Source organism: Coccinella septempunctata, chromosome 2 (assembly GCF_907165205.1).
Source record: "Coccinella septempunctata chromosome 2, icCocSept1.1, whole genome shotgun sequence".
NCBI classification, from domain to species: Eukaryota; Metazoa; Arthropoda; class Insecta; order Coleoptera; family Coccinellidae; genus Coccinella; species Coccinella septempunctata.
In genome coordinates, this window is record NC_058190.1 from 21,192,107 (window position 1) to 21,207,575 (window position 15,469).

The following is a 15,469-nucleotide window of genomic DNA, read 5'->3' on the forward strand; positions in this document are numbered from 1 at the left end:
GAACTGCACACTTATTTTTCGAAACATTACCTACACACTTTAGACATGATATTTCACTCAACATAAAAATATAATCCTTTAAACAAATAATCTCTGGATTCAAACAAACAACAATAACTATTATTCTATAATATTGCTTATAACAAAAAAAAAAATTTTCTGAAATATTCTTCAAGAACTCTCTTATGCAGCTCTTCAAACATCTGAGTTTTTATCACCACATTAGCAGCACATTTTAGCCCTATGCTCCATGCAATCCGGTCTACTACAAATTGAACAGAAAAAATATGTTTTTCTGTCCTTCCCTTTCACGCAGAAGCAACATCTCTTTTTTTTATGACATAATTGAAAAATGACACTTGGGTCTGACGTACCCAGGCTCTTCATACGATTATTACTCCGAATGCTGATATTGGTACTGCTAAAAAATATCGATAGTCGATAGTATCGAAATTTAAAATATCGACGACATTTATCGATAATTTTCTGAAAAAATATCGATATTTCGATATATCGATATTTTTCGCCCATCCCTAGCGCAGGAACTTGTCATAGTTGTCATAGAGTAGGTAGAATATGTTCTTTGGAGTAGGCCTCCAAGGTAGGCCTCTTGTTCTCTGAGTAATCGATAGAACTATTCTAACCGTCAACTTGTCATCATGTCATTGTCTGAAAGTTTTCAAAATGGTGGATGTTTAGCTTATATGTCACTGATTGTTGCCATCTGACTGTTTCGATTTGAGAGAAAAACATACATAATTTGAACGTGATATTGGAAATAAAAATTGAGAATGGATTTCTGATATTGTTGCTAAATTGAAATCATGTGTGATACATGTTCTGATTTCATTCAGCTTCTTGTTTCATGTAAGTTTTTTTTGTCGTTTAAAGGTCCTACTACTGATTGTACCTATGAAAACCTCATATTATTCAATGCTTTTAGATGAAACAAAAGTTTGCAGAGAAGCTAATGAACTTCCACTTTTGTATTCTAAAGATATAGAGGTCGTCAATTCATATGTTCAGGCTTGGACTACAAGGTACGTTATTTTCGTTATTAATGAGAACTTCGAATGATCAAAAGATATGACCCTTTGGGATCCTGTCCATTAGAGTTGAAATTATGTTTATGTACATGAAAATTACTTAGAGCTTTATTTTTAACCTGTTTTTCTTGTAGTTTCAATGGTTTAGTCTTATCATGAGTTTATTGGAGAAAGCAAAGTATATTTTTATTGACGTGCAAATGTGTTGAGGAAAAATGTAAAATTTATGAATTTTCAACAAATGATGAGATTTTTGTAAGATAGATCAGATTTATACTGGGTGAGTCAGGAGGAACGGACCAAACACCAGGTGTGTATTATACACGTAAAAATAATTTCAAATAATTCATATGTTCTTATACGATTCTCATTTGTTTTCAAAATATAGCATAATTACAAACAAACAAAATTTCTTACATTAACATGATTTCAATCATAGCGCTGTTTCAACAAATGTTCAAAAATACCGTCATTAACCTCTAAACACATTCTAATTTGTCTGCCAAGGGCTCTTATTGCTTTTTTAAGTGATTAATGTCTTTATTCAACAAGCACTACCGCATTTCTAATGCGTCGAATTTGGGCTTCTCGGGTGTCTACTTTCACTTGTGCACTTCATTTTTAAACCAGCCCCACAAATAATAGTCCAGTGGTGTAAGGTCTGGAGATCTTGGAGGCCAACTAATTGGACCACCGCGATCAATCGGTACTACTGGAAACTCTTCGTCCAAATATTTAAAACATTTAAATTACGCCATATCTTCAAAACAAATGAGAAGCATATATGAACATATGGGTCTTTTAAAATTTTATTTTTACGTGTATATTACACACCTGGAGTTTAGTCTGTTCCTCCCAACTCACCCTGTGTATTCGGTTTGAAGTCAGTAATAAATGAGTAAATAAATTGAAAGAAATAAATTTTATGTTATTTCTTATAGACTATGGACATTCACATGCTACATTCATGTTCTTCAATTAAATGTGAAGCAATAATTTTACGTTCCTAGTAGGTTTAGTTTCATTATATGTATTACTTCACAGCAGTGTGAAAAGCATTGCATTGATTGATCCTTAGTGGAGCAAGATTAAAATCAGACTTAAGTATGATTAGAAGTTCATATTTCATCAGGGAAAGGCTCTTTTTGATGAAAAATTGTAATGAAATTTCCCTGGATTTGAAATAATCCATTTTGAAAACCGTTTTCTGTAGAACACTAACAGCATTGAGTCCCTCGTTGAAAGTCGGCACTGTAAATTGTTCTCAGTCTATTCCTGTTGTAGTTTCCTATTTAATTTCTGTGCTGTACTTCCTTGTGAAGTAGGCTATGGAAATATGGATTATGTTCTGTGACTGAAAGTAGTTGTTTTCTGAATAACTTCATTATCCCAAAATATAAACATTGATGGCATAAACCTATATATTTTAGTTTTGTGTGGAAAGGCATATACTCTTCGAGCATAAATATGCTCAATGAAAACATACAATACGAGCATTAATACCCTGGAACCTCAACGTCACCTTCTTATGCATGCTCAAATTAGTGAATAACAGTTTTCTCAAGTGAGTCTAATAAAATGATCAGGGACTCTAGTTTAACCGATAAGAGATACTTGGTATGCTAGGATGGTATTACAGAAGAGATTACACTCATGATATTATAACATATTATATCAGTCTAAAGATCTTTCTGTGAATCATTTTCACTATCATTGTCTTGGAAGTAAGTGGAAAATTCTACCGAAATACATCAATCATAAGGTGGTGTTTTGGTGGTTAATTTTCGACCTTCCTCAGACTAATTGAAATAAAAATATTTGTATAGAAAAATTACATTGATTTTTGACATCGCAACCACAGCAAAATTCGATAACAAACATGTAAGCAAAACATTTGCTACATCAATTCTATGCAATAAAGAAATATGCAGTCTGTTCCCCGATTGCCTGTCCGATTACAGTACGTATTTAAACTTTGAGGCTCCTGCTTCTTTTAGCAATGGAATTAGTGTCTGCCAATTTTATGTTTTACTTTTGAATATTGAAACCAAATAATATAATATTAATTTCGGCCTTCCTGAAACGATTTGAAATTTCCCCTTTCTTCTTCATCAAAAATGGCGTCTTCGAGGCATTCAGTAACAACCAAAGCATCTGCCAATAAAAATCATATTGTCAATTGTGTTCGAAGCCTTCATATTCATCATTTTTATCTATAAAGGTTCGCTGAGCACTGTTGCTGAGCAACGTCTACTAGATAGAAGAGGTGTCGTTTTCTATTCGATTGAGTCCAAGGAATATTGAAGAATCAGCCTTCCTGAAATTCTTGTTCTTACGATATTGATAGAACTCGTACTATAATGTGAATGCAATTCGATCGATCTCCGATATTAACTCTCTCTTGGTGAGGGGATATCATCGCAAAATGTTGAAACATCCGTTAAACATGGAATATCTCTAAAAATAATTGCTTCATCGCTAAGTTTATAAAAAGAGTACAACATTTTTTCGCAGTTTATGCGAAAAATTGTTATCAAGTGGCGATTCCGCCATGGGTCTAGAATTTGGGAGAGATTAAACAGTGAACTGCCCCAGTCGTACTTCCCTGGCAGAAACCAGAAGGCTTTGTTTGACATAATTTACTGCCAAATATGACAATGATGAGTCGAACAGTTTCGAAGTACTGAGAAAAAATAGTTCAAAAATTTTCAAATAAAATATCCTGTAAGTCGGAAAGGAGACACATTTTGTCTAGGAGATTTGGTTTAAATCTTCATATTTGAAACTCAGAATACTCTGATTGAAATATTTCCAATTAATTGTGATACACCCAGTAAATGGGTGAATGAAACTAATCGTAGTATAGATGGAAACTTCTAGTAGAAATAGTATATTATTTCGTAAAAAGAAGTGCAACTTCTGCTCCGAATGAAATATGTTACACGTTTTGAAATTTATAAAAATTGAATATCCACTTTTGGATTGATTTACATTTTCACACATATTTCTATCCATTTCCGATCGTTATATAATAATTGAGTGAATTATGGAACATTTCCTAGTTGCGGTTGCCACGCAAAATTCATTTTGACAAATATATAGTGAAATAATTGATAGTTATCATCAAAGCTTCATAGATACTAGGGCTAACCTAGACACGGAAATGCACAACCGTGTCAATTCGACATCACGGGCATTCTGGAAGCTAAAGGACAGAGTGTTTCAAAATCACGACCTCAATCTGAAGACCAAGACAGCTGTTTACAAGGCAGTCGACCTCCCAACGCTGCTTTACGGGAGCGAAAGCTGGACCCCCTACAGGCGACATATTAAACAGCTTGAACAAACGCAACAACGTCATCTAAGACAGATAATGCACATCAGATGGTTCCACAAAGTTTCGAATGCAGAATTCTTGCAACGCGCGAGTTGTACAACAATTGAGACTCAAGTAACGAGGGCAAGATTTAGCGGCCACATTCTGAGGATGCAAGACAAAAGACTCGCCAAAATAGCTCTGTAGGGCGAATTCACAGAGGGAGCCCGATTATTCTCTAGAGATAATAATCCAAAATGATAGCCCGACAAATTCTTCCAGAACTCAAAAAATATCATTATACTCATAATATAAAACGTATTTTGGGTGAAGAAATAGAGCATATATTCAATGTAATAAATAATTTATTTATGAGAATGATATAATGTACAGTGCATCCCATTTTGGGTGAGACAGCCAGGTTTCTCGCTTGTTATTCAAAATAGATCCTTGCGGTTTTCACGTTCCTGTCCTACTTTTTTGTGAAACCCAAGTTGCCCTAATCATATTTTGCATAACTGTCTCCGTTTATGAGATACAGGGCGATTTTGGTTTTATTTTGGCGTTATTATTATTAGGAATAATGCTGAGCTAAAAACTACGTCTGATACAGAATTTTGCGTAGAATCCAGTGGCGTACTCGATTTTTTTTCGGGCAATGGTTTTGACACAAACATATTTTTCAATGGAATACCCTGTATTTTATTACTTCATTGAATTCGTTATTTTTTTCCTTCCAAATGATGTTTAATATAACTACCCATATAGGTAGGATGTTCAGAAATGCTAAAAAACACTAAAACATCACATAATTATGATTTTTTGTTATTGGGCCACGGATTTCCCATATAAAAGAAGAATCGATTGGATCATTTTCATTTTTGATTTTTATTTATAGGAGGGTAAGCGAACAAAGATAATACACTCATCACTAACACGAAAAAATACCCACTAAAATATTTATCATTGATTCAAATTTTCACCATTGCATCTTACTAATTAAACTGTTCAAATTGCTGCCAATTTTCCCTAATACATAATTGACAAACCTTTTCAATACGCCTAAGTGCTTTTAATATTATAAAGGGGCGGTTTTGCAAATCCTGAAAAGCCTCTGTTGATGCACGAAGTTCTTCGGGACTGTTGTGTCTGAAAGACAATAATAATTCATAGCGATGACAGCAAGATGTTTGTTTTTTTTCTCTCCAATATGCCTACTGGATTATGTGATGTTATAGTGTTTTTTAGCATTTCTGAACATCATACCTATATAATATTATATATAATATCATTTTGAAGGGAAAAAATAACGAATTCAACGAAGTAATAAAATACACGATGTTCCATTGAAAAAAATATAGGTTTGTGTCGTATCTTCAAAATCATACCCCGAAAAAAATATTGAGTACGCCCCTGGATTCTACGCAGAATTCTGTATCAGACGCAGATTTTATTTCTAATAACTTCGGAGAATTCTTTTTCCGCCCCCGGAAGATTTTAGGTCTAACGTAGACGACCGATAGTCGGTGGACGACTATTTCGTAGGAAGTCAACGCACACGGACGACAGACTACCAATAAAATCGGTGGTCAACGCACACGAACGATCATTCAGTCGGTGATTGTAACAGGAGATGGATAGGAATACGTTGAGATGTGTTGCGGTTTATTTGAGGTACCGAAAAAAGAAAAGCAGAAATAGGATATTTTGGGTGCATCCAGTAATTTCTCAGCGTTTATTGAAAAGCCAATTTTATACCCTTTTTGAATTTATCCCAGTCATCAATCAACTGAACACACACTTTCTCCCAAAGTTTCTTCTTCAGTATTTTATTCGAGTACTCTGCTTTTGAGGTATCATACAAATATCTCCTCTTCTGTATCTCACAGATTAATTTTTCAATGTCCTTATCCATTTTTGATCGTGTACCTACTATTTAATACTCACACGTACAGTAATTCACAACAGAATAGAGATCAAGAAACGACTAAACTATCCTTCGTGTGCCTTGAAACAAGAGAAACCTATATGCCCATCTGCTTCATCGGCAATCGTGACGGGTGCAAAAATGGAGCGCGCTCCGACTCTTTTGTAGGCCCGACTAAAAGTCGGTCATGTGTGTTGGTGCATTAACTTAAGTGTTCTGCATTTCAACCGACAAAATAGTCGCCCACCGATTGTCGGTCGTATGCGTTAGGCCTTAACAAAATTGTAACGTAGGTCCGTTTACATCTTTCTTTAAATGTGTGGCGATTCGACTGCGTTCGAGAAATAAAATAATGTATACAACTAAATTTTATTTAAACGGAGAAAATTGTTGGGAAAAAATTAAAATAAAAATGATTGAAATCCGATGGAAAAAAATTCAAACAAAAATCACCACCTTCTTATTATGAATAAGAATCTGCACTAGAAAATATACCTTTTTATTTACAGAAACTAAGTTGACCTTGAAATAACTTTTAAGTCAAGGTCAGGTCTTTCTCCCTTGATACCTTACAACTTTCATTTGAAACATTTTTTTCTAAAGTACAAAGTTTGTGAGATAATTTACTGTCTCAATTTAATGCCACACCCTCTATATTCTCAACTCCAAAAATCTCTCAAGTGTTAGTTAAGTTACTCAACAAACCTAGTAACAGTATACCTCAAATAATTATATACTCAGAATAATCTTACATTTCTGGGAATACAATTCTTCATTATTATTAACCCTCTGCTGAACCTCCTGGACCTTATTTGTGATTTTTATCGAAACATTTTTATATCCAAATAACTTTTTATTTTGTAGTGAATTTATAGAGATTTACGATCTACTTTCAAAAGTATTAAGTAAATGTGTTGTATGTAGAGAATAAGAGAAAGTATTGAACACCAATTCATAGTTAAGATTATCCAGTTAGGTCGTTTGGCCAGGTTCTTTTCAACCTTCGTGAGTTGAACGGATCTTCTGTCAGTTGGTTGGCATGTCCTTCTAGTTTCTGATGATATTTTCTCGAGTAATTTTCTATTTCTGTGGTGACATATGGGACTCTTGAATCCTCATGGATGGTGTGGTTGGAGACATACCAAGGGGCATTAACCAATGAACGTAGTATTTTAGATTGGAGTCTTTGGATGATTTGAATATTTGATGCTTTAGCGCAACCCCAGAAATGGATGCCGTACGTCCATATTGGCTTGATGATTGCCTTGTAAATCAGTAATTTATTTTGAAGGTTCAATTTGGACTTCCTGCCTATATATCCTGCCTATATATCCAAATAATAACTACCTTATTTTCAGGCAATGTATGTGTTGCTATAGAGATTCAAAAAATCTGGAACGATTCAGTTATGTAACTCAAGGACTGATTTATCAAGCAGTATGTTGCTGCAAATCTCTAGCAGAAAAAGGGTCGGAGTCCACCACTACAAGACAAGATGCAAAGGACGAAGAAAAGGAAGACGAAATTCAAGATACAGACAAATTATTGAATTTGATCTCTAAAATCTTTCTGTTGAATTTTCCTCTATATGTTGCATATAAACATACGATTCAAACAAAAATAGATGAAATCACACAACAAGAACTACAAAATTTAAATTTGTTCTGCGATATGCATGACTCTGAAATCCCGATATATTTGCTGAAAAATGTAAGCTGGTTCTGTAAAATTGGTGGTCTTTTAGCCATGACCAGTTGTTTTACAATGCTTACTCCCGATCTACTACCAGTAACTACCGCTCATGCAATGATTTCAGTAGGTGAGTATTGTTTCTAACTTTTGGGACTTATTTTGAAATAATTCAGCCTAGTTATTACAATTGATAAAGGGAAGATCTAACGTCCTGCAAGGAAGGAGATGTAACAAAAACAATGTTGTTTTTATTCCATTTAATGTTTACATTATTCCTTCTATGAGCATTCCAGTTTCTTATGACTCGAAGCAGTAATTGAAATAAGATGAATAATATATATGGTGTTGAAAATTAAGAATTTCATTGTAACATCGAACTCATAAACTTTTATTAATAGATTTTCAGTTGTCTGTATCCAATATGTGCTTAACTGAGTAATTCTCCTAATAGAAGGTTTCAAAATCTCTCAATTGTGAGGCCCATAATTAGTAATTACATTACATAAAAGTCATCAAAATGTGACAGAATTTCTGCTTCGGACTGAAATATATCTGGATATTTTGGATAAAAAGAATAAAAAAGTTATTGAATCAATCTAGAAACGCATTCGTGCTAAATGGTGGGTCCAATATAAATATAATACTATACAGGATGTAAATGAATAGTTGCGAAAAAATTTATTCCTTGTCCAACAATAGTGTGGGTCTTTCATGTAATATAAGCAGGGGCTGCCCCTGCTTATAAAGGTGCCATCCCCCATAGATGGCATCTAAAAAGCAATTTTTCTTAGAAACCAGCAAACTGACGAATGAAATTGAGGGGACATTTTATGGGATCGAGAGGGCAGTCAAAAAAAAATTGGGTCTATTGTTTCGAATGCTCTTTTGAAATTAAGGAAAAGAGCTAAAATTATTTTTTCCCTTAGATCAGGGGTCGGCAACCTGCGGCTCTTTGGATGTGAAGCTGCGGCTCTTTAGTTCCATACGCAAATATTATTTAGTTTATCAAAAAAAAAATTGTGTTTGAAGCTTAAAACAAGTTATGAGTCAAAATCCAAAGTTTCTAAAAGCATGCAGAGCCAACGATCTCATTGAATTTGTTTGCTCAGATGTATGTTATTTTTTTATAAGTACAAGTTACATTGTTAAGTGTACCTTAAATTTTCCAATAAATAAATTGTTTAGTCTTTTTTCAACAAAAAATTTATTTATGCGAGTACTAGATATTTATCGTTGGCAAGAAAAATTTTTGTGGCTCTTTCAAAACTTTGAAATTTTGTAAATTGTAACTTTTGACTCTTCCGGCTCAAAAGGTTGCTGACCCCTGCCTTAGATGTATCGTATTTCCTTTCAGGAAACAGCTATTGACGTGAATTAAACAGGAAAATGTTAAGAGACGATCAGACTTCAAAAACTCATTTAAAGACCCATCATCGTATCACTTATTACCTCCACAGGTTGATCAGAAATTTAGAGGAAATTGCAACTTTCAGTTCTAACTTGTATACCATCAAATTCAATTGAAATTCCTGCAGACTTGACATCACATGATAAACTAGATGAGATACGCTACAAATAGACAACAAAATGATCAAAATCGATGCACACCTATTTTGACATTAATTCGGTGAATATTTTCTTTGCCCGGTTTTTTTGTCCAGGAGTGTACTTCTCGAGATCCCCTCTGTAGACAACGAATTTTGCCCATCCTGTACATACGCAACTTTCGAAGATTCTTCCGGAAAACCAATGTTGAAACGAATATTTTTCATTCTCTGAAAATTGGCTGTAGTTTGAGGCCCTATGAGAACGCTTGATCCACCACATTGTTCAATGCAGAATTCAGAGCTCTACAATGGGTACAGCTTTTTTATATGGCCTACTTTCATTATATAAATGTAAACATTTTTGAAAATTCGTCTAATTAGTATGAAAACGAGATGTACAAATTAAAATAATCGCTTGGCAAACTTTAGTATTCTACAACAGAAGATCAAAATCTTATACCAAATTTAACCGGAAGCTATTTTCAATTCAAAAGGTGCGGGATCCTCTTTGTAAACTAACAGTATCAATACACTAGTATGATTTATTTCACGATATACTAGTATTTAGTGCTAAGCCTGCCGCAGATATGCAATTCTTAGTTTTGCAACTGTTTAGTTGCAGAAGTGAGTACAATGCATTTATATGGGGCCGCGCAGACATGCAACTGAAAAGTTTTGCGATCGAATAGTTTCAGCCTCGACACAAACTAAACGATTGCGTATGTGTGCGCACTCGAACCGCTTGCAATCAAACTGTTGCGCAACTATTGTGAAACTGAAAAGTTGCATGTCTGCGGCAGGCCTTATTGTTGTACAATTTTAATTATCCACGAAATAAGCCACATAACACATCCAACGAATCACTCTAACAAATTACCGGAGTCCAACCAAAAGTAGAACGCTTCACGAAACTTAACAAAAGATTCCACATTCGACTTTAAGAGTCACAGGATATACCACCTCTCTTCCACCGGGAACATATAGCGAACGCATCCAGGAAGTTTCTCCCCAAACCGCTTATACTTTCCTTGCAACAAAAAAAGCTCAGAAATGGACAAAGACAAAACCGAAACGAGTAGAATTCACAAAAGCATCACAATACACGATTACATAATTGAAACATATATAAACAAAATTAACAAACCTAAGAACTCCGATAGACAAGCACTCATTCAGAAACTGCAGAAGCGATTCATGGAAACATATAGAATAAATACTATCCCAACCTTCGTAGGGAACCGTCTCTATGTGCTTATGTTCGACATGAATAAAGAGCCCAGATCAATTGACACTGAACCCTCAGAAGGGGTACAACTCCATCAAGCTATCAATGATTAAGGCAGTCTATTGTAATATAAACAGTATCAATAACAAAAAAGAGTTGATACGCCATTATATAGAAAACAACAACATAAACTGTGCAATGTTTGTAGAAACCAAGACAAGAGAAAACAGCAACTTTCACTACAGAGATGGGAGAACGATATTTAAACACGGAAGTGTTTTGAATCAAAACATCCGGGGAGGAGCACTAGTAATGGCTGAAAAAATGGTTCAAATAGGAAAAAGCAACCCACCACATCTGAATAATGCTTGGAACGATGTTTTACATTTCACCATCCCCTTCAAAGACGATAAAATTCACATATTCTTGATTTACATGCACCACTCTAGTCGGCTGATCGAAGAGAACCTGCTCATTAAAGCATCTCAGTACAAACATTGCATCATTTTGGGAGACTTCAATATAAATACTCGAAGAAAGGTACAGCTAAACAACTTTCTCAGAAACTCTGACTTCACCATACTGGAGACCCCTCCAACATTCTTAATGCAAAACAACCCAGACTCTACACCTGACATGATATTGTGCACAAGAAATATTAAGCATAACATCCTAAGAATTAAGCTCACTCCTGACTTAGGCTCGAATCATCTGGCGATTGAGTTCACAATAGATACTAAAAAAATCCCTTGAAATACCCTCAAGAAACCAAATTTATATTTGAAAAATGCAACACAGAGGAAGTCAACAAACAAGTAATGGAAGAAATAAACCTAGAAGCAGAAGTCACACCAGCATATATTACACTGTTTCATAGTACACTGGCAAGAATAATAAAACACCAAACCCCAATTTTGAAGAAGAAGTATTATAGTCAAACACTTCCTCCATACATTATTAAACTAATCAGGGTTAAAAAATAACTATATCGGGAGTACAGTATCAATAAGGATTCAAACCTGAAAACAAAGTTCAACAATCTCAATAAAGACATCCAAAAGCTAATCAACAACTACAGATCCCACAAATACCTACAAGCATGTAAGGAAATTGAAGATCAGAAAGGACGAACATACTGGAGAACAATTAAGCAATTATCTAAATACACAACCCACAACTTAAGTAACCCTATACAAGCTAACGGAAAAACTGCGACAAACGACAGAGAGATTACAGAAGCCTTTGCAAAACACTTCCAAAATATCTACAGGAAAACTATTAACAGAGATTTCGATGAAGACCACAAAAAAACAGTAGAGTACTGGTACCAACACAGCTTTCCTTGCACAGAAACAGAAGCTAACATAGAACCTATAACAGAAGAAGAATATTATAAAGCTCTAAACCACGGAAAAAACACAGCCCCCGGTTACGATAACTTGCCCAGGAGAATATTGAGGAAATTGGATCCTAGTATTCACAATACAATAATAAAAATATACAACTTCTGCATCCAAAACTCTTACTTTCCCAACGAATGGAAGAAAGGCATTCTAATTACCATTCCAAAGGCTAAAACGGACCACTCTAAGCTAGAGAATTACCGACCCATCACATTGCTATCTGTACTGGGAAAAACGTTTGAGAAAATTCTATCAGAGAGGATTCGTACTAAGCTAGGAGAAGCTGTTCCACCATACCAGTTTGGATTCAAAACCAAAAATTCGACCACTCACCCTTTACTAATCCTAACATCAAACATACAGTGTAACAAGAAAAAGGGAACAAAGTCGGCAGCCCTTTTCATGGACATACAAAGAGCCTTCGATAGTGTCTGGCATGTCGGACTTATATTCAAACTGTTCCACCTTCATTGTCCAATCTATCTGCTGAAAATAGTTAATCAATTTTTAGTAGAGAGAACTATTCAGGTTCGTGTAAAAAACGAAATTTCAGAGCAGTTCACACCACAACAAGGTCTCCCACAAGGCTCAACTCTCTCTCCATTGCTATACAACTTATACTGTCATGACATGTACAATCACAACAACCAAAGAGAACATCGAATCAACGAACAAGCTTACATATTACAATTTGCCGATGATACAGCTTTAATTACTCATGATAAAACAATTGACAAATGCATGGATAAATTACAAGAACTCATAGACGTCACTGTAGCATGGATGAGGCGTTGGAGAATACAGCCAAATCCAAATAAATCAAAATTAATAATTTTCAACCATAAAATCAATGCAAACTCCAAAAATATCCAACTCGGAAACCACATGGTCATACCTACAAACCTGTGCAAGTACCTTGGCATTCAAATAGATAGCAAACTGAGCTTCAAAACACATATTAAAACACAAAAGAAAGCAGCCATCACCAGAGCCGGACACTTTAGATCGCTTACCTACAAAAACTCAGGAATCAGCACCAAAACAGCGAGCACAATTTATAGGATGATCTGCAGGCCTTTATTGGAGTATGGCTCTACGACATTCCTGAATACCCCGAAAACAACACTTAAAAACATCGAAGTAGCAGAAAGAACTTGCCTAAGAAAAATAACTAAACTAAGAAACCCTAACAATCCAATGCATAATCCGTCAAACCAACTCTTATATGACACAACGAATATAGAACCTATACTGGATAGAATAAACCAACTTGGCAAAAAGTTCATCTCAAATCATACGAACAGATATATTGTGGACCCATTGATACATCATTACCATGGAGAAACTAAAGCTAAATTACCTCTGCTACCAGCTTTCGAATATTTGAAATCGTTATGATAACTTTTTTAATATAATATACTATTTTTGTTTAATATAAGCAAATGTAACTGGCTGGAAGACCTAGGTCGATAGCCGTTTGACTGACTGGTCAATAAAGTTTTTCTCTCTCTCTCTTTCCTTGCAGCAATATAACCAAGAAGAATAGAATTGTAGAATTATAAAAGAAGAATGTTTTTTTTTTGCTTTTACTCTCGATATGTATAAAACGGGCTGAAGGACCTCAGGTCGATTGCCCTTTACTTGTAAGCAATAAATTTCTGTTATTATTATTATTAATTTCAATTGAAGTTATGCTGTGCTATAAAATCACTAATTATTAATTTAAATTATTTCATTTTTCAGTATGTAATTTAAAACTGTGGTTGAACTACAAAAGTATGGTTACCATGCTAGTGCCCTTACGATCATGCGTTCTGCGCTACATGTGTAAACTATCTGATCGTGATCTAAGGACACCAACTATAAAAAGTATGGCAGGTAAGATTTGTTGAACAAACAGTTTCATACTAATGAAATTGACGAATACTTTTACTTTCAAGATTTTATGTGGAATGCTATCAAAGACCCTCTAGACACACCTGTAGCATTTGATGTTGATGGGCTAGATTTGGCATTCAAATATTTTACATCAAGCACTTTAACAATGAGGTTAGCAGGCATAACTCAAATAAATAATCAGATTGGCGTTTTGGCTGAGATTTGTGTGGGAGAAGCGATGCCCGAAGCTGAAGCAGCACCAAGACATATGGCAGATTGGCTTATAGCAAATAACATCATCTCACACATATTTGGACCTAATTTACATGTAGAGGTATCGTGGAATATTCTGACTTTTATTTCATCAGGATAGTAGCCTAATAGCGAATTTCATTGGTAGAACTCATGTCGCACTAGATTACAAAGCACAAAATATATATTTCATTCAAGAATAATTGACATCCCAGTAGTCATGATGAAGCTTAATATCTGGTCACAAGTTCTTATATTATTTCTGTAGTTTCAATCACAGAACAGGAATATATAAATATATAATTTCATAAAATCCCATCTTGAAGTGCTGAGTATGAGGTAAATAAATGTCTAAAAACACTCCTATAGTTGAAATCTGATAAATCATCCGGTTACATGTTTCGGCGTTAAGCCATTTTCAAACCAACAGATGCTAGACAGAGAAGTTGATATTTGTAAGAATGGATTGTGTAATTAAGCTTACGATTTTGGGTTCCAAAAGTCATATGGTAATGTAATAATACACCCCGTATCTTGATCAATGGAAGAGCGGCTTTCCACTGGTCATGGGGTGATTATTTTTAAGATGTTTTACACACAAAATTTGAAGGCCCTCGAAAGGGAAAAATGTGGATTCGGCCCGTCGCACGAAGGACAGGTCTTGAAGTTAATATTATATCTGGGGAGAAAGTTTGAATGGAACTCATCTATAAATTTACAAATAAATCTATTCAAAATAAAATTTGAACTCCTGTACATACACTCGTACTGGGTCGATGACGACCAACTTAAATCCTCAATTTCCCAAAACACATGCTACGAGCGCAAAACAATAAACAGTAATTTTCATCAATATAATCTTGGGTTAACATCTATTTCCGATCTTAGCGCAGAACTACAATCAAATATTTAATCAATGAATTTTTGGAGGAGCTTTCAGGACTCTGGACAAACAGAAATTGGATCTTTCTACCTTTTTCTCCGATCGTCGTTCGCCTGATGACGCTGATGGAGAACTTTCCACGCACCAACGGTGTATTATTTACACTCAACCGAACTTCTCGCACTTTTCCGTCGCAAACGATTAACGCTTATTGTTCGACTCTATCCAAAATTCCTAAAATCTTATATTCAACCTTATCTACAAATCAAAAATAATCGAACACTTCTCGAATACTATTTT

At 34.8% G+C, this 15,469-nt stretch overlaps 1 protein-coding gene across 4 annotated transcripts in view; it reads left to right on the top strand.

Moving 5' to 3' along the window:
- The first annotated feature begins 662 nt into the window (after nucleotides 1-662).
- Nucleotides 663-15,469, top strand: part of LOC123307709 (ubiquitin carboxyl-terminal hydrolase 34) — a 177,075-nt gene continuing 162,268 nt past the window's right edge. For all 4 annotated transcript variants that reach the window (XM_044890118.1, XM_044890121.1, XM_044890119.1 and 1 more), the window contains exons 1-5: nucleotides 663-867; nucleotides 944-1,040; nucleotides 7,648-8,108; nucleotides 13,900-14,034; nucleotides 14,097-14,368. In XM_044890118.1, coding sequence (XP_044746053.1) covers nucleotides 825-867; nucleotides 944-1,040; nucleotides 7,648-8,108; nucleotides 13,900-14,034; nucleotides 14,097-14,368 — 1,008 coding nt within the window. In that variant the 5' untranslated portion in view covers nucleotides 663-824. The remainder of the gene's footprint in view (nucleotides 868-943; nucleotides 1,041-7,647; nucleotides 8,109-13,899; nucleotides 14,035-14,096; nucleotides 14,369-15,469) is intronic.